Below are 20,750 nucleotides of genomic sequence, written 5' to 3' on the forward strand. Positions count from 1 at the left end.
CTTAGCGGTTATGCATACTATCATTCCAGCGAATCACTTTAAAAAAATATATAATTTAAGTACAGGGATGGGCAACATTTGGCAATATAGAAGCATTTCCCATGATGCTCATCAGCAATTCTTGGGAGATGTAACAGAACAGCTGGAGTGCCAAATTCCATCACCCTGAAGAGTAAAGTTGTTTAAAAGTTTTTATTCTATTCAACAAAAATTCTTAAAGATTTAAAACAGAAGTATAGGCTTTCATTCCTTTATGGGCAATTCCAGTCTGGATTTTTGGTACTCTGGTTTTAATTGAAAATGTCAAAGTTCTTTTGTCACATGGACCTTTACAGTGCTGTAACATTGAACATTGAAGTCAGCGCCACCTGCCACAGAGCTATTAAGAAGAGCCATCATCTTCAGAAAACCTGAACAAAAGCTGGAGGAGAACTTAAGTTCCAGACAATATTCCCCCTCATTTGCTTAACTTTTTCTTGAATCCTCTTTAGTGTAATAAAGTTTAGGCTTGCTGCGATATCACTCATGCCTCTCTGACTGCACACAGCCGTACACACTGGTTGTGTCAAATTGCTTGAATGGATCTCACGTGTTGGCCATGATATATTAGTTTCGGGTTCTCTTATTTAAAAACACAGAGTAGATATATTGTTTGTTGTTTTACTGATGACAGATTTAAGGCTTGTTCATACCATATCCAGTGAGATGCATGTTTCTACACAACAACCCACATGTATGGTGTGAACAGGGCACATGGGAAGCAACTATATTTTACTTGTCCTGTTTACATCATACATATGCAATAATGTGCAGAACACAGCTCAATGGACATGGTGTGAAAGTGGTTAAGTGGATAAGAAAATCCATAGGAAATATACATATTTAAATGTATTTTAGTTAATAAAACAGTGTTTATACATTTCTAAATGTATTGGCACTAAAAACCATTCTTGTGTCCTTACAGGAGTCATTGTTCTTACTATTTCAATCGCACAGTACCTGTTGATAATGGCTGTTGTAAGATCTTTTTTCAGCGTTTCTCATATCACAGCTCTGAGTTTCACAATAACTCTTCTGGACTGAAGCTATACTCTTGAAAATGTCCAAATACCTTTCATTAATATACCAGAGTCGTGGTGCTGCAACACTGCGATGAAGTCCCACTTACACCAAGGGTGTTAAGTGGTAGGTGCCGTATGAAAGGTCATTCCTACCAATATCAAGCAGTGCCCTTTGTGCGGAAGGCAAACCATAGTGGAGCAGAGATCTAACCGTAAAGCTACATGTCATAACAAGCAGTCTAGTTGCAAAGAAAAGTAATTGCTATTGTTCTCACCCTTATTGTTTCTCAACTCCAGTTTCCTGAAGAAGATCTCTGACCTTCACATTCTTATTTTCGTGGCAAAAAAAAAGTTAGGTAAAATAACAAAGTTGTGTATTGTAAAGCTGAAGAACCGATTATATAGAAACACAGAAAAAAATAAGCCATAAAAACACTGTTTTAAACATGTTTTATAGCTTCTACGTAAATCAACGGCTTGATTTACTAAAGGATGAGAAAATTCACAATGTTCTGTCAGGGCCTATTCACCCCATGGTTGTTCGTTAGGGTGTGTTTCACAGACCAAAAATCAGACCTGCAGACACTACTAGCACAGTAACAGGTTCCCACGCATTGCACTGGGGTGCCATTTGTAATGCAGCACACCAACGCAGGTAACATTACCACAACACAGTGATGTGAATGGGGCCTAAAGCTCTATTTCCTCAGAATGCCAGATTTGCAAAAAACTTTGAAATAAAAAAAATCCACTATACTCAACTGAAGAATTGGGAACAGCTTTACTGGAGAAGTAAACACATCTCTCTCTCTATGAATTTGGCATGTAATATTTCTAAACCTGAATTCTTTCCTACTGAGCGTAAAAAAAGAGAAAGAATTACACAAAGATTTAAGTTTGGTGTTTACAAATATGTCTTTTTACAGCTCAATTTTTTTTTTATTTTGAACTATCCCCAAAAGCTGGCTGCGTCCACACTGCATTTAATATTAAACATATTCTCTCTGCGCTGCTTAGTGCACACATTGGCTTCTCCTTTCTGTAGTCGTCTTCTGATAGACGCTTTCTGCTGCTTTGTTAACTGTCTCTTCACCTTCTGTTTCACCAGCTCCTAGAAGACACAAAAAAAATATATCAATAAAGCAGACAACTTCATGAAGGTTTTAGTTTCTTCTGCAAACTCAGCTCAGTCAGACATAAGTGATCACAGAGGCCCATTATATCTGAAAGGATGAGATGCAATCTCAGTTTATATTAGTGGTTACACCGCAGGTGAAATCTGAGACTGGTTCTTTTCAGGGAATTCTGACAAACCAACATAAACCATCAGCAAACTGCTACGGCAACTGTGCATAAAAGTGAACCTGTGGCTAGGCTGTGAACATCCAAGTATCCATATACACTGCCTGGCCACAAAAAAAAATATTTCGTTGGACCATCTTTAGCTCTGATTACACAACTTCAATAAGCCTATGCAATGTCACCATGTTTAGTTACATGCAGAATTGCATTAATTTTTCACCAAGATCTTGTAGTGATGATGGGAGAGTAAGACCACTGCATAAAGTCTTAGCCAGCACATCCCAAAGATTCTCAACGGAGTCTGGACCCTGTCGTGGTGAATCCATGTTTCACGGTTTCCCAATTAGAGGGAGGTGAATCCTGACATTGTCATCTTGGAATATGCCCGTGCCATCGGGAACTAAAAAAATCCATTGATCCAGGTAGGCAGCTGACCATTTTTTGGGGACATAATGTTGCTGAATCTACACCTGACCAACTGAAACAACCAGATGGTGACTTTTTTTTGGCCAGGTTGTGTATTTGTAACAAACAATAAATGAGCTTTAAAACAAGCTCTCCACTAACCTCCATAGCTGCAGGTAGCGTGTAGAAATTCATCCTAAATTAACAGCAGAAACACTTTCATAGCTAAAATAAACACAGAACAAGCGCTCTGGGAGTGAAAAGCAGGTTAAGCTGAGCTGCTCAGACAGCCACGTTGGGAGAACATCTGTTTCTCCTGTAAACTTTAAGGATGAATTGCTCCACAGTGCCGGCAGCTACAGAGGTAGCTGATATTGCTGACTTGAAAATGCTAATTGCCTGCCTTTTATGCTAACAAAATGGCTTCAGTACGTTTCTCATCTGCTGGCCAAGATCAGCTGCCATTTCACAGCCCATTCAGAGTGCTCTAACTGACCTCATATCAGCTGCACTTAGTGAAAGTCAGGCCCCAGGAATGAGAACATGAATCAGAGAGGGGCACAGAATCTTATCTGGCTAATAAACAGGCTCTGCACATTTCTCTCAGGAGGATCTTTAGCTCTTATCACATGATTCTGTGCAGCCTCTCTCCCTGAAAACTACAGATTGTGGTGCTCATAACCTGAAACATTTGGCCTGTGGCTTTGCAAAGGCCAGAATTCCATGCCATGGGGATTAAGAGAAACACGAGGATGAAAATAAAAATCTGTCAATTAAATTCTAATTTTTCATGTCCGAGTGCATATTTCCGGCAAACTAGATTTCCTAGAATACATTGTTGTAAACAGGCTCAGATTTCCTGGCTGCTATGCTCTAGCTGTGACTCCTACACTCGCTCCGTATTGCTTGCCTTAAATTTACCCTATTTGTTCTCTTGTTGCTTGGCAAACTGGGAGAGATTTGTGTGGAGCAGTAAACAGTGGAGCTCTAGAGCATTGTGTCACCTCCTCCTACACTTTATAATGTTCTGAGAACATGGTGAGTTATTAATTCCCCACAGAGAGCACAGATTACAATGCAGTCCATCATGCAGACCAGATGCGGGAGCATCCTGGCAACTTTTCATACTGTGGAGAAATAAAGCTGGCTGGCCACACACACAGATTTTCATAAAATGATCATAGAAGGTTCTTTTTTATTTTTAAGTTAATTCCAGAAGGCAGTCATGAATACAAGATTGTGTTATTTGAGATACCTTAGACCAGGGTAGATAACCTCAGCACTCCAGCTGTGCTGAAAGTACAAATCCCATCATGCCTCTGTAAATCTTCAAATGTCTAACTTGTAGTTCAACAACTGCTGTAGTGCGGCGTTTGCCTATGCCTGCCTTAGACAATTTGATCTAAGTGAATATACTCACCAACTGCATGTGCATATCTAGCGTAAAACATTTCATTAACACTTTTTTCAACCTTCAGTAATTAAAGTGCAACTCCAGCTTATACTTTTCCTTCCAGTTTTCGGTAGAGTGGGCCCCAGTTTGTGAAATGCACCCTTGTGTTCTGACATGGTCTCTACTGTTACTGTTACAGAATATAAAATGGAGAAATTCACAATTTTAGGGCTCTCACAAAAAGAAATTAAGTCTCCCAGTGGGGACAAAGGTGGGATTTTGACTCGCTCTGGGGGAGATCTGTTGTGTCTTTGGGACAGTCATTCTGCCCAAAGGGAACCCAGACAGCAATGCAAAGCTGACAAAGGTCCAAGCTCTTCCACACTCTGCTCAACCCAAGAAAAAAAAAAAAGTTTTGGCTGGAGTTCTACTAAATTCCCACCTAATATCATTGTACTTGGTACCCGTGCATCCCTAGTTTGCACCAAGCCACAGAGTACTGGTGAAGAGCTACAACTCCTTCCCAGTTAGGGAAATTAACCCTCTCTATTTGTCCTGGTACCCTCTGTCACCAACACTTAAAGTGGGGGAACCTCCAAAACTTCAAGTTGTCACATAATTCAGGTTATAAGTTTGCTGCAAAACTAATGGTCAGGCAGGCAGTTAGGGTCAGTCTGATAGTTAAGCACTTGCTACATAAATATCTTCTCTTTATATTCACTATCTGTTCCTGCTTGATAACAGACAAATAAATCAAACCACATTACTGAACAGGAAAATAAAACTTCATATAATATGTAACATCTTATTTGGTCCTAATTCAATAGTGCATGCTATCTCTTCCTGGTACAGGAAAACAGCTTGAATTTTCAGATAAAACAGAAGCCAAAAAAAAGTCCACATAACATTGGTTACTTTACTGTATTAACAGATCACTTGGCTCCATCTAGTGGTCATGTACAGCAATTTGTTTTAAAGAGAAAATCTTGCAATAAAGAGTGAATGTGGAATTTTAGATGCATGAAATAAGGATACATGCAAAAGTATGACTAGAAGTGAATGATCAAATTGCAACAAATACAATTTGGAAACTGCATCTGATCACCAGTACTTGATTCCCTCTTAGCTGTGTAAAGCCTAACCACTTTTACAAATGCACTAGCATCCACTATCTCCTGCTGCTGTTGAAGGCCATTAAGCAGCAGGTAACACAAGAAATGTATGGAAGTGCTTGAGCTGAGGTGAACCTTCATCTGCAAACTTTGGGGTGCGATATCCACAGATGCTACCAGGACACATCTGTTCTTAGGGGTAAAAGCAGTTACTACTTAAGGTGCCCATACACTGTGCGATTATCGTGGAAATCCCGCGATCGTACGATAATTGCACAGTGTATGGAAGGCGTGCAACCGTTTTTACTGTACGGTCGCACGTCTTGTCTAAGGAGCATGCTAGAGAACCAGCAGAGAATCGTTTGATTTTCAGCTGGCTTTTAGCATGATCGTAAGATCAATGCCGCACGGGCCGGTGTGCGCACGCGCACACTGCCCGATCAGCATTGCGGTCATCGCAAGCTCGCCCCTCTGGGGGGCGGGCTTGCGATGATCGCAAGTACGATCTGCTTGTCCAAGATGGGCAGATCGTACGTTTTTTTATTATTTTACAACCATCGCAAGACTAAGGTCACCTTTAGGCCCCATTCACACTTCGCAAATCGCGCGATTTGCATTTTATTATTATACAGGATTTATATAGCGCCAATAGTTTGCACAGCGCTTTACAATATAAGGAAGACATTACAGTCACAATACAATTTAAGACAAGATGGTAAGGAGGGCCCTGCCCGTGCGCGATATCGCGCAAATGCTTGCATTGAGCAAGCTGGAATCGCGGCAAAATCCGCTCCAAAAAGGGTCCTGCTGTAGCGACACACGACCCGCGACAGCAGGACCCTTTGCCCCATTGCAACGCATTGAAGAGCGATATCGCGCGGTAAATAGCCGCGATATCGCGGGAATTACCGCGCGATAAATCGCTCAATGTGAACGAGGTCTTAGACACTTTGTGGACTGCTGCACCCATCCACATTAGTTAAATCACCTGGGATGTGTCCAGAGGTCAGAGGAGGATAAGTATTGACACCTATGTTGACCAGAGAATTTAATGTGTGGCAGGTGTACACCTCTCCTGCAAGTAGCTACATGCAGATGCACTCAAAAAGATTCAGGCCTACAGCTCATGCTCACTATAGATCGGACAAACATTTGTATTTGCTTAGCAATTTTATTGGAGTGCAGCTGCAGCACAACATAAACTACAATAGTTTTTCTTTACTGAGTGTTAGGTCTGCTTACATGCATTGCATTTATGATATCATTGAGACTACTTTTGATATAAATTATGCTGCATTTGAATACAGAATTTTTTTTATTTTTCCTTCCAAAGCCAAAAGAGACTCCTAAAACTGCTTCGCAATTAATAAGATTTATGACTCCTGGACAACTGCTGGATCCATTCAGTGAAGATTTAATGTCAGGCAATATCCTCAATGCAGGGAGTGTTCTCATTAAAAACATAAATCCATAGGTAAGAAACAAATATGCTATGAACCGATCCATTTTGATTAGGGACGCCATGTTATTTTAGTTTGTAAACTAGTTAATGAATTTGGATTTTCAGCAGAAGCAACGGGTTGAACAAGAGCAATTAAAAAGTTAGCGGAGTCTGGAGTGGTCAGCAGAGACTACTCAGAGGGATGCATAGTAATTCCGGGTTGGTTGCTCTGAATGACTGTTCCTTGCCATTTGCCTTTGTAAAAAAGAGCTTGTGAATAACAATATATACTAACAGCCAGAACAACAGCTGATTGGTCAAAACTTACTGGTGGGATGGTGGAACAGCTCCCGCCTGTAGCCACGGATGTTAAACTTGTAGTCCTGTTTCTATGTGCATTGATGTGCTGCAAACTGTCTTCATCTCTAATAAAAACAAAGAAAACATCTGTATAATAAATGATTAGAATTAGAACCCCTGTCTGGTTTTCACAGACATCCAGAGCTCTGTTAGAACCATTGTCAGCTTGACAGGAAGTGAGGCAAAATCTCTCTATCATTCAGGAGGTGAGGAAACATGTTATTTTAGTTTGTAAACTAGTTAATGAATTTGGATTTTCAGCAGAAGCAACGGGTTGAACAAGAGCAATTAAAAAGTTAGCGGAGTCTGGAGTGGTCAGCAGAGACTACAACAGTGACACAGACAAATAGAAAATCTGACAGGCTTTTTCCTTTCCCTACCATACTAAAGAAAAGTGTGTTTATTTCTGTCTGTATTGCTACTGGAGTGTTTTTGGCTCGATGTACACTTAAAAGGTTAAAATGATTATCAAGGGGCTCAATTAACTAAGATATAAAAATCGTTATGATCACATTGACTGAAGGTAGAAACTGCTATGTAAAAAAAAAACCCCACATAAAATGTGTCCTGGAGCTTAGTGAATTCAGCCTTGCATTTATTTTAGAAAACTTGGTTGCTATGCGTAGTGTGTGGTAATATATGTACACATTACATATGGGCAGCATAGTGGTTAGCGCTTCTGCCTTGCAGCACTGGGGGTCCCCGGTTTGAATCTCGGCCAGGGTCACTATCTGCAAGGAGTTTGCATGTTCTCCCTCTGCTTGGTGGGTTACCTCTGGGCACTCGGTTTCCTCCCACACTCCAAAAAGACATGCTGGAAGGTTCATTGGCTCCTCTCTAAGTTGGCCCTCTATCTATGCATGTGAGACAGGGACCTTAGATTGTAAGCTCCTTGAGGGTAGGGACTGATGTGAATATGCAATGTAAAGTGCTGTGTAAATTGTCGGCGCTTTATAAATACCTGTAATAAATAAAAATATATACAGGCTCTGCAGTGCTGCTCAGTGGTTGCATTTTCAGCTCATACTCCGCTCAGGACAAATCCCATTCATGTCTGAGCCACTGAAAATGATCGGCTATGTGGCTTAGATTTTAATCACAACAGCTGCTTATAAAGAAAGGTTGGTAATTGCAGTGTAATGTAGATCATCTCAAAAAGCTAATCTATAAACTGGTATATTTAAAAAAAAAGGGGGAAAAAAAAATTGCAAGCTTATAAAATGTAATGCACCTTTACACAGAGGTACCATAAGTACACAAATCTGCGCTGATACAAGTCCACTGTAATTGTTTGCAAAGCAGCACTCAGACGGGAAGAATTGTAAGCCAGTGTGGATCTATTGAACTGTACAGAGGGTCTCCCTTAGATCTACCATCAATACTGTAGTACAAGGGCCTGCTTGATTTGACACCATTTGAATGAATTTTTAGGTTTGTCATATTACATTATTACATCGTTGTGGTAAATTTAAAGGAGAATGTACAATCATCTTGTAGCGTATGGCCAGCTTTACACTATAAGCTGGTTATAGAATATTTAATCATCACAATGCCGTAGTCATTCATTACCTGAATGGTCTATATTCTTTATTTGTTCCAGAAAGATCTACAAGATCCGGACATTGATCTCCATTTTCAGCTTCAACATCACTGTCTTGTCTTTCAACATCTTCTGAACTTGACTTTTCAAGTCTGCTATCATCATCGGCAGAGACTGGGTTTTCTGTCATGGAGTCGGGTTTGCCATCTTCCAGTTCTGCCAAAGCACTGTGAAACTCTGACAAGTCTGTACAATTGTCATTCCTGTATTCAGGTTCAGACGTGGCTGCAGATTCTGTCATGTAATTGCCATGTACGGCTTCAGATAAGCTATTGTCACCATCGTCACGGACATCAGGTTCCAACTGAAAATCTTCTGTTTGTGGCTCAGTAATGTCCACCTTTAGTTTCTCATAATCAGGGCCCTCTGGCTGTAAGAGGTCGTCGTCCTCCTGCATTTCTTTGGTATAGCCACTAGCTGCAATCTCTACATCAAGAGAACATTCTTTCCTACAAAGGAAAACCAGCAGACCAATCAGCTTAAAGTAAAGGCCTAAACACTCATATGTAACAATTACACCCTTTGAAGAGCCTATGATGTTCACAACACTGTATATTCTTCTGCATCAGTAAAGCTTTTGATATATAAATAAAAAAATTGAAGGGTGAACTGAGGTGCATCTGTGGCGGTGATGGATGCAAATAAAACCAGTGTAATGTATTCTAATGCCACCGAGTCATATGGGATTACATCATTTCAAGTAGTTACAAGATGGACCACTGGACTAACTACTAAAAGGGGACCAATAAGAAAGAGACCAATTAAGACAGCTGTTAAGAATACTTAGGGGTCTATTTATAACCAATATGGAGAGCCATTCAGCCCACAAATCTTTCTGCACGCTCATTCTGTGCAAATAGAAGTAAAAACAAACAAACATTCTTAAATATATTTTCTTTTCAGGTCGAATGTATGCAATACTGCATTTTGGCCACTAGATGGAGCTGAGGAGCAATGGAAACACGTATTTAGTACGCTCCTCAGCTCCATCTAGTTGCCTTTGGAAAAGAGTATTCATCTGGTAAGGCCCTAACCTCCATCTAGTGGCTATAATGCAGTATTACACTACATACATTTGACCTGAAACAAAAATATATAAAAAAAAGAGCTTTAGGTTTTGCATCTATTTGCACAGGTCGAATGTTCAGATTCGTAGGGCGAATGGCTCTTTAAATTGGTTACAATTTACCCCTTACAAGTTCTTGCAGATTTTTATTGTATTTTCTTTAAAGCCAAAAAAAACACCACAAGGATACAGAAAGATCATGTTGCCATAACCTCTTCAACATTTGTTAAAACTCATCTATCGCAATGGAGCAAAAGCACAAGAATCTAGAGTAATTGAACATTTTCTAATATGCAGCAAACCAAGAATGAAATGTGTAGTTCACAGCAAAGCCTATCACTACAATAATCAATCAACTCCATAACATTACACTAAAAGTAACATGCATGTGTACATATTATCTAAGCAATATCAGGGTGGCACGCTATTTATTGATCTGTCACCCCTGAGGGGGGAAGCTGAAATCGACAAGCTTTAGATCACCCAAGTATAAAACATGTAATGGAAACTGTTTTCAATATTTTTTAGGATCACTCACTTCACATACTCCAAGAGATTATGCACTTCACATGTGGAGGGCCTAAAATATAGACCCTTTTTTAACACTATTTATATTTTTCTTATAGGAATATTGAGGAGACCAACATATCAATTAATGGAACATTTTTTTACAATGCCTTGACACTGATTATCTGCACTATTTACACTTTTCTGATAAAAATAAATACTTGATCAAAACATATCACTTCAGGTTTTTTTTTGCGACACAAATTAGTTTTGACACTTAATTATCTATACCATTTACACTTTTCTTATAAGAATACGTATGAGATCAAACATATCACATAACATATCAGTTTTAATTTTGCTCTTTAGTAGGAGGTAATAGCAAGGATTATTATTTAAATGTGACTATTAAGCAACCTGCTTGTTGTGGGGATTTTGCATTAGTGGTGTTTACTAGCAGGAGAGGCCTGTGCACCAGTGGGGTGTCAAGTACAGCGGTTAATATTCAGCAGTTTATACTATACTGTTTAAGATTCTCAATTTCCCTTTCAGAAAAAGCTTTGTGTGTAATAGGATAACATTTTTCTTTTCCCCCATTAAGGTCACATGGGTCAGTCTAATATTGTAATAGTTACTTGCTTGAAGATTGGACACCAATTTAGGACAGTGTATGAGAAAAATGTACATGGTCCCAATCTTTCAAATAGTCACATTCTTTGGATACTAAACGTAGCAGCATAATTTCCTTTAAAGAAGTCCAGGAAGAAATTGTATTTAAAATCTGCTGTTGTACAAGGAATGGAGGTATATGCCCCCTCCAGCAGTCCTCTTTATTTAGAATTTACAATGTGTTGAGCACCAATGCTAGACTTCTAGCACTCTGACACACCAGACCTTTGGGTCCCCTATCCTGCAGCTGTCGTGTCGTTTGCCCACCCCTCCTCTTGCCCAATCACAGAATGCTTTATATTCTGCAAAATCATTAAAAAAATCCAAAGTGTTCTATGAATGGACTAGGGAGAGAAGGGGCTGGCAGTGCGGCTGCTGGGCAAGGGGAGCCAGATCTCTCCTGTTGGAGCGCTGGCGAAGATCGAAAGCTATACTATCAGTGTTCAGTGAAAGTATAAATTGTAAATAAAAGAGAGCTCCAGGGAGGTGACATACACCTCATTGCAAGTGGCACACACCTCATTGAGCTGAACTCCTTGTAAGCCAGCAAACTATAAATACTTATACTTTTCTTCTAGGGCTATCGGGTATTTCTAAAGTAATCATAGGAGAGAGCTTGTACTTACTGAATATCCTGGAAAGTTGGAAAGAGTTCACTTTCATAGTTGAATCGCTTCAGGAAGAAATCTCGAATACATTTCACATCTCTGTCAAAATACCTAAGAAATAGGAAGAAAAGAAAACATGTCTAACTATATAGAAACATTTGATGTGTTCCAGACAACTCAAATTTTCTGTTATTCTGTAACTGTATTAGTCTCTTATCAGCAATGATACATTGATGACATTAAAGCGGTCTACTGCAGCTCAAATAGAAGCGGATGAATCACTTGAGCATATTCTTGGCAGCACTGCTATAAATGTATGTTTTCACCAAGATTTCACTAGACAAAAGAAAAATGATGCTATTAGTAAGTAGCTGATGTCGCCATGAATAATGTAGCAGTAAACGGTCGCTAGTTCAAGCATTACGTAAAATGCTCCATTTAAAATCAATCAAGTCAAGGACATCTCAGTGCAAATTTGACAAAGGTAACGGCAACTATATGTATTCACTGTGATAACAGGATAATACTTACCACTCAGCATTTGCATGAGATGTAGACACCATTTGTGGGAAATCAATCATAGTGACATGGTCCTCATCATCCAACATGATATTAAACTCGTTGAAGTCACCGTGGATCAGACCATGATTAGCAAGCTTGACAATGAGTTCCATTAACTCGCTGTACATTGACGCTGGATCATCTAACTGACGAATCTGACACCTAATGGTAAGAACAGAAAGAAGGTTAGGACGCTCTGATTCTACAATTAAAGTGCTGCTCCAGCCAAAATGTTTTCCTTATTTTGGACAGAGTGGAGAGGATTCGGGTTTTCATTGCTCTTTGTTCTCATGGGGGAGAGTGCTACCCATCAGTAAAAGGGGGCTGGAAGGAAAAGATGGTAAGTGTCTTCATTGAGAATAGTGACAACAAAAGCATTTTTAGTGGACTGGGAAAACGTGAACCTGTAATGTTTTTATTGCTCTCTGTGCCCCCCCCACCACCCGACCCCATTCATTATTCCTATGCAAACACTGTCCTTTCTGGAGGGTGACTACTTTTGTTCTCAAGCTCGCTCCTGTGAGGGACTAGAATCTAAATACAAAATGAGTAAACTATATGTGAGATTGTAGTTTATCACAGAAGTGACCTTGGCGCATTGACTACTTTACAACACACACAGGGACCATGGGGAACAAAAGTAGCCACCCTCCAGAAGGAAGGACAGTGTCACCACCAATTCAGAGATGATTTGAGGATCTACATCCGAGTGATAGACAAAGATACATTTTTGTTAATAGTTAGTTAAGGTACTTGAATGTATTTTTAAGATTTAACTCCTGAGTTTAGTGTTACCTTAAGATTTAAGAAGCCTTCATATTTATATTGTATTATTACTTCACGGGGAAACAAAGCTGCAAGCCAACCGTTCACAAAAACGGCTGGATAAAACAGCACAGGGTGTCTACCTGTTGCTTGCAGACAATTTGTAAATGTAGAGTAATAGGTTGGTGGTAAGCCTTCTGGTGACAAATATCCTCCTCTGGGACGGATCCAGTGAGATGGAGGAAGGGGGGTTCTCATTTATTTCATGTGGAAAATTCCTTTATATAATTACAGAGTATTTTCTGAGGCACTGGAAGCAATCTAGGCACATCTGGGTAAGGAATCAGTAGATTTAATTAGCCTGCCACTCTTCAACCTTTATTCGTTTAAAAGATTTATTTGCTATTTAAATGCATTTAATCAGAGCAGAGATATGGTTTCTGGAAATACAACATGAGCATAATGGGCAAACATTTACTAATAAATTGGTCTGCGCTGCTTACAGCAGCAAGTGGAAGGGAGGCTTTTTTGAGCCTTGTTTAAATATTCATTTTGCAGATTGTCACTTCATTTTTTTTCACACTTCATACTAATATGACCTTTATATTAAGCGCCAAGTAAATCAAAACCATGACAAAACACTGTTATAGTGACATCATGTGGCAGATGCAGAAACTGCAGCAAGACGTAGATGAACATCGAAATGTAAAACACAGATGCGTCCTTGTACTCTGTAAAGTGGAGCAGGAAACAAGTGGCATTAGAACTGCTGATCTGTGTACTTTTTAGCTCTCTGACCAAAAAGTCAGCAATGGCACCCTCCATATACAGAATGTCTCCCCACAAGAATACTTTAAATGTTTGTAAACTCACACATTTTAAGAGAAGGTTTAATGAACTAGTGTTAGAAAATCTTGCCGTACTTTAAATTGTGAATTTTTAATACATTGAAGAGCAAAAGTAAAGTTTACTATAGAACTCCCTCTCGTCACATTCAATGCAGACTTTAGATACAATCCTGACCTTCACACTGCCCTGGTCCCAGCACTTTTTACATAGCTCAGCATTCTAGTGGCTCTTTGTCAACAGGCACATGTGCTGTCCTGGCCTCAAAGAATAATGTCAACCGGTAGAGCATGATGAAAATGGCCATTGTTCTCTATGGTCGGGTCACCAGTACACCAAGCTAAATTAAGATTGCCATGTTCTGTGCTGGGAAAGCCAATGGAAAGGCTGTCAGGTTTTCATGCGTTTGTAAAGTGTGCCCCCCTTTTTTGTATTTAATGCACTCTGACGGGAACAACTGATGTAAGGGGGAACAACTGATGTAAGGGGGAACAACTGATGTAAGGGGGAACAACTGATGTAAGGGGGAACAACTGATGTAAGGGGGCACTCTGGTGGATGCTGTACTTTTCTCAGTAAAGCCAGCAACTATGTGGTACAATCGCATCACACTGCACTTGGCCTAAAGAACTTAATGAAATGTCACTTGACATTTCAATAAAGTTCCAGAAAAAAAAAAAAAAAGGGTGATGTGTCAGGATTGGTGCATCAGCACTGTGTCTGGGAAAACACATTGCAGTGAAGCTGCTGGTGTAAATGAAGCCTAAATGGCGGATTGCGGTACAGCCATGCTTTTGCTGGACTAATGACATTATAATTTTAATTATACATAATACATGTGTTGTATTCTGAGACTGACACTTGAAGTGTGTGCAAACATACGTGTCTATCTGCCTAAAAATTAATAAAACCTTTTTGAACAGAAAATAATTTTTTATAATCAGGACAGGGCTATTGCTTTAGTCCTTGGACAAGTAGTTTTTTTTACAATTTACAAACACATGACTCCAGAATGTGATTAGGAGGCCATGGAAGGTGGGTGGGGAATTAGCTCTAATTCATTACAGGTACAGTAATTATTTAAGAAAGAAAAAAAAAAAAAAAGGGTTCATTACTCACAAGGGATAGCCATTAATAAGCTCCATAACAAGTGCATGTCTGTTGTAGTCGTATGGTTTTGGAACTGGGAACCCTCTGTCGTATAAAGCCTACAAATTGAACAAACCCAAAAAATGTAAAAACATTTGCAATATAGAATTTCAAACTACAAACATTTTCAATAAAATAAACAAACATTTCTTAAAATATGAATGCCACTAAGGCCTCATTCACACTGCCATACAATACAGTGAGTGTAGATGCTCGCAGTGCATTTTCCCATATGCAAATAAATGGCTCCATACACATAGCTGCGTATGGAGCCGTATTGCATAAGGTGCACCAAAAAATGGACCGAGATGCATCCAGGCTCCGTACATTAAACTTCTTATTAAGAATGATGCATTCTGGGATTGCATACGGTGCGCGTAAATACGCAATATACAATTTTGCTCTTGCGTTGTGTGTGCGTGAGGCCTAAGTGTGCCATTTAACCCTACTATTACTACAAAAAAAGAACAGTGCACCTAAATGTGAGGTCAGTTTTTACTAGATAAGAGGTTTCAGTATCAGAGTTACTGCTTGAATTCCTGAAGTCTGTCCGCATAAAGTAGTTATCACTAGGCTCTCTCTGTCGGAATCGCATGGATTTTAAATTTTAGGGAACTGAGCAGAAGGAAAAATACAACTCTTGCTGCAGCAGGAAAAGTATCTTTCCAAGATAGGGGGTTACAGTTTAAATATATACCTGTGGACCATCACAAAAGGCTTTTTCACACCATGCCCATTTTTCTGCATACCACCAGACATGTATGGTGTGAACTGGGCACAAAGAAAACAACTCTTTTTTATGTGCCCTGTTCACATCATACCTGTGCAGTGATGTGCAGAAAAACACAGCTCAATGGAGATGATGTGATCAAGCTCAAAGAGCCTCAGAGATAAAAGAAGCCAATAGGTAATTCAATTTGCCATCATCAATAGCTAAATTTCCCAGTTAATCCTTCACACACCCTTATCCTTCTCTCGCATAAATAAACATGACCATAAACATCCTTTTTGGAATGGAGCACATTTTTCCAGTTCCTTTGTCATTGGTTGGACTTCAGTTTATAGCATATTGCCATTACTGGTAGAGTAGGGACTGGCCAGAGAGGGATTACTTTGACACAGTTGGCCAGCTTGAGCATGTAAGCCAACATATATAAACCAAGAAACGCCATTATTAACCCCTTCATGACTGAGCTTGTTTTTGGTTTCTGTTCGTAAATGACTGACACAAGTTTGCTTGTCAAGTGTAAGGACATATCAGTGTGCAGAGTGAACTGAGAATATCAGCCAACTTAATATCATGCAACTAGAGCCAGATGCATAGTTATCATATCCTTGTTCACATAGCTATTTCATTGTCACAATCTCGGCTACAAAAAAACTAAATCAGTTACAGATATTTCCATTCCGAAAATTGTCTATGATGTAAGCTCCCCCCATCCATAAAAATATTTACTAGTAAAAAGGATTAAAATTATACATGAAAAAGCCAGTAATTGCTGTGTTATTCAGAAGCCTCACAAGATTCTCAATGAGTCTAGGGGGAGAGGGGGAGGTTTCAGACATGATGACAGACCTCTTTAGCACCACATTACATATAAGCTTGGTGCTGGGATTGATCAAGGCCTCACATGGTGCGCCTATTGTGCTGTGAAAGTTGTAGAGCCAATGTGAAAAGCAGATGGATAGATACTTGGGGATGCTTTTTTTGCCCCTCAAGGTCTTCTTGGCTGCTTCAGAGAACCCAGGAGTCCAAGGGCCTCAATAAGCAAATTGCGACTTCTTGTCAAACCAAAACAAATGGCAAACACACTCATCAACTTATCACCAGCTATAAAGCAAGGTGCACATGGAAGGGCGGTTAGACAAGTTTACAATGTGCACCTTGCTTTAAAGCTGGTGATAAGTTGATGAGTGCATTTGCCATTCGTTTTGCTTGACTGATTTGATGCAACACCACATTGGGGATCTCAGCTGCTGTTGTGATGTGCGGGTTCCCTTGTGTGTCCCTGTGCCTTTAAGGGGGTTGGGCTACCTCCTGGCAAACCTGCACCCAATTTTATCTTTTGCTACATGTGCTCCAAGATGGGGACTCTCATAGGTTAGAGTCAGGACCGCACTACATAGAGGTGCCTTGACGAGTCAGTGCGGCTTTCACATATTCTGCAGAAGACGTGTATCTAAAACCTCTGTTTTTAACCTTAGTGGTTAGACAAGTTTTTTTGCATGCTGGCTGGTGAGTGTGCTGGGAAACCTTTCTGTTCTGGTCAAACCTCTGACACCAAACCTGCATAATGTGTGCGCTTTTCTAAAGGTCTTAAATTCTGCTATTCAAATAGTTGACTTAAATAGAAGGCTTAGACCTATTGTTTTCTGAAGATTTTTTGTGTATATTGACTGAATTCCCTATGAAAATCTTAAATGCACAAGCAATGAATGACCACAAATATTCTAGAATTCAGGAAATAGAGGTCCTTTTTCTTCTACTGCTGATTCGTTCCCTGCTTATTTTCTTAGTCTGTGACTAGTCAGGACCTTTACTTGGGAACACTTTGTTTATTTTATACAGTTCCTGTAAGTGAAACAGCTTCCAAAGTAACCTTGTAAACTATTTGAGATTCAGAGGTTCTACAACAACCCGTTTCTGTGCTTGCATCTTCTTATGGTGTCTGCTAGTTTGCCAAAAGCAAAGTGCAGGTTTGCTTTAGCCCTAAACCTCCGAGACCCCCTTTGGGAACTTTTTATTATTAAAAAGCAGTGACCAGTTAAATTCCTGGATTCATTTTGTTTGATTGGCAATGTTTCAACTGCATGTTTTGTCCCGTTTGCTTTGCTTTAGTTTTATTTTCAATAGGTCCTCCCTCCAGATCTGACCATTTTCTAAAGATTGAAGGCAGCAAGACCTATGTCCTTATGAGAAAAGATAGATTTTTTTTAAACCATGGGTAATAGTAATCATGGAAGCCTAATCTATGGACCACATTTGGACAAGATTCAAATCCATGCACCAACAGTACGGCCCACATTAACACAGATATTACTTTTTAAATGACACTGAATATGAATCTAATTGACCTAAGAAGAAAGATTTCCTACATTTCTACTGTTGTGACTTTTTGGCAGAGTTTCATTTATTACCTTTGCAGACAAAAAGACCCCTTTGTCCAAAGCATGCCTGTCTTTAATCAGCAGGCACTTCCTTGATGAATGCATGCAAGGTCAATCATATCCTGAATTTCAAATTACAAGGGTGACCTTCTTCATGCCCAGCAGTGGGAATTTTATAAAACTCTTCCAGAGCACGGTTATCAAATTTGTCTTAATCCTCTCAAAGGCCAGAAAGAAAGAAGGAACCAAAGTTTGAGCGATATAGCATCTGCTTATTAAAAAAATGCACTCTCTCAAGTTAGGCTACTGAACACCCGAGACACTGCTTGGAAATTACTGCAGGTTACAGAATAAGTCTGGTTTCAGGGTACATTTTTACTTATGTTTTTCCTACTGCATATCCGCATTTATTACCTGCCATTGTAATCTCTGCACCCATACTGTACATTCATGGAGGTCTTCATTTTGGACCGAAGTCCAAAATGAAGAAAAGAAAATTGGGACCAGGTACAAAATACAAAATGATTTTGTGCCGTGTTGTATTATTTTGTACAGGATTATCTACCTGGCTGGCTTAGGAAACAATGGAAATGGCCGTGCATAGTGCTCACAATCTGAAATGGATCAACCTATATGAGCAGTACAGAATAAATACTCATATGCACCAAAAAGTATAATTACATTTTGGGTGGCCCAAGGCATGTTTGATCCAGGATCCCAGCTATGAGACTGCATCCCCTAGGAGCTTAAATCTGCAAGAGATTTTACTTGACCTTATGCACTGACAGCAGACTCATTCGGCCCTGCCCGATTCTCCATAAACTCTAGTCTAGAGCGCTATTGTCTTTGCATATTTTTTACCTTTAAAAGATGTAAACTCCATCACTAAAATGTGAAATAATCATTACTGTTATTTCAAAAGTCCTTTAAAATGTTTTCAACTCTCCAGTCTTCATTAAATTATTCTGCCATGGAGTTCCTTGTTCTGGCACATACTCTTATGGGGTGACAATGCCTGCAAATTCACACTGCAAAGTCAGTGAAGACTATAAACGTCTGTGCTGAAGCTAATTGCGCAGGAATTTTTTGCAATTGACACCATCAGGAAGCCTGCCCTGAGCAGATATGCACTTTTATTAATAAGAGAAAGATGATGATGAAATACGTACTAGCTAAATGAATGAAATATGTCAACACTATTTACATGAGTGTATTTCAAAACACAACAGCAGCAAAGTGTTGGGGATGGAGTCTCTTTGTTAAGAATTTCTTTATACATATTTTGCTCCATCATAATACTATACAACAGGGCTCAAAATTTCAAGTCCTGGGCTACTAGCCAGGCCTTAAGAGTTACTCGCCACCAGTCGCCCCACCTGAAATACTCTTTACACCTTGATGTTCAGAGATTAGAAAGATTAAGCACAGGCACGTCTTAAACATTTTGTAAATGCTTTCTGTAATTCTCTGCCCTCCAACATCTATATGAAAGCTTACTGGGTGCTTTAGTGGCCCCTTCTTTCTAATCTAAACCAAATGTTTTGTGATCTGTTGAAGATTAATACAAAACAGATCAGATCTAAATCACATTAGAAGGAAATGATGGTCAGAAGGGGGTGATATATCAGGAAAACTGCAAATTAAATGAACACTTTTCTTTCGCCTACGTAGTAATCATAAACCCATATCATAAAGGATGCTTCTACTCAACCATAAAACATATTTTATAGTTTAAATTCAGTGAATAAGCACTCATTCAGATGGACATATCACTTAGTCCTATGGAGAACGGTGCACAGGATGTATGCAGTAGTGGTCAATCATTGTGCATTGTTTAATCAATCAGATTGATCGCTAATACAAATTCTACATTTGTAACTTACTCCATACAGAACCATGTGTTCCATCTTTTGCTGCCAATACTCTTATGAATTGCTACTTCTGGTCAATAATTGCTAGCAATTTTAGCAGCATGATAGAGCTACTAAAAGGTCTCCCATGTGAGCCCATACATAGAGCTCGATTCTGGGAAAAATATGACCCCTTCCCCCCACCTCCTCTAACCCATCGTGCAGGTTTTTTCTTCACTTTTCTTACATTGTTAGAAAAGGAATACCCAACTAAGTCCGTTGTCCGAGTCTCTTGCTTGCACCATTTCCAGGTGTAGGGACTGCTAACCAACCCATTACGGATGTGCCCACGCCGTCCCATCCCCAAACAATCTTCTTGCGCCGACATTACTCCTCTTCTGGATCCTCGGAGGACCCCGCCACTGGATGCAAGTGTCCATGTCACGCAGGACAAGACCACGCCCCATGTAAACAGAAAAGAAAAGACTTGGGACTCGAGCATCATGCGACTGTGGCTTCAGATAACGTTTCTTTTCTTCATGCCAGTAATCAGATGGTGGGAAGGCAGGGATGGGAGAAAGTTCAGGATTTGCCTAGATCTGGAATAAAACATTTCCTCCACAGACAACTTTTTTTTAAATCAGAATGCTGTATGCAATATTATACAGAACGTTCCTTACAGCACTGGGTTGGACTTTCACGATTTCTAATTTAGGAATTGCAGTCATTTAACACTGCGTCACCAACCTGGTACAAACATGTTAACCATGTTTTAGCCAGGATAACTCAAATGACTGCTACCAAAACGAAGTCAATGGATCTGCCCACACTGGCTCAAAAATACAATATACTCTATATATGGTGTATCCTCTTACTGATTTAGTCTACACCATTTCAGCAACAGTACTGCACAATAGGGTGGATACAAAATTATTTAAGGGGGGGGG

General features: G+C 39.6%; 1 protein-coding gene across 2 annotated transcripts in view; it reads right to left on the bottom strand.

The window, feature by feature from the left end:
* Positions 1-2,010: 2,010 nt before the first annotated feature.
* RIOK2 (RIO kinase 2) overlaps positions 2,011-20,750 on the bottom strand; it is a 32,153-nt gene continuing 13,413 nt past the window's right edge. For both annotated transcript variants that reach the window (XM_018560219.1, XM_018560221.1), the window contains 6 exons: positions 14,816-14,904; positions 12,056-12,247; positions 11,543-11,635; positions 8,644-9,123; positions 7,043-7,139; positions 2,011-2,172 (listed from right to left, as the gene is read on the bottom strand). In XM_018560219.1, coding sequence (XP_018415721.1) covers positions 2,011-2,172; positions 7,043-7,139; positions 8,644-9,123; positions 11,543-11,635; positions 12,056-12,247; positions 14,816-14,904 — 1,113 coding nt within the window. The remainder of the gene's footprint in view (positions 2,173-7,042; positions 7,140-8,643; positions 9,124-11,542; positions 11,636-12,055; positions 12,248-14,815; positions 14,905-20,750) is intronic.

Source organism: Nanorana parkeri, unplaced genomic scaffold (genome assembly GCF_000935625.1).
Source record: "Nanorana parkeri isolate BGI_ZX_2015 unplaced genomic scaffold, ASM93562v1 scaffold441, whole genome shotgun sequence".
NCBI lineage: Eukaryota > Metazoa > Chordata > Amphibia > Anura > Dicroglossidae > Nanorana > Nanorana parkeri.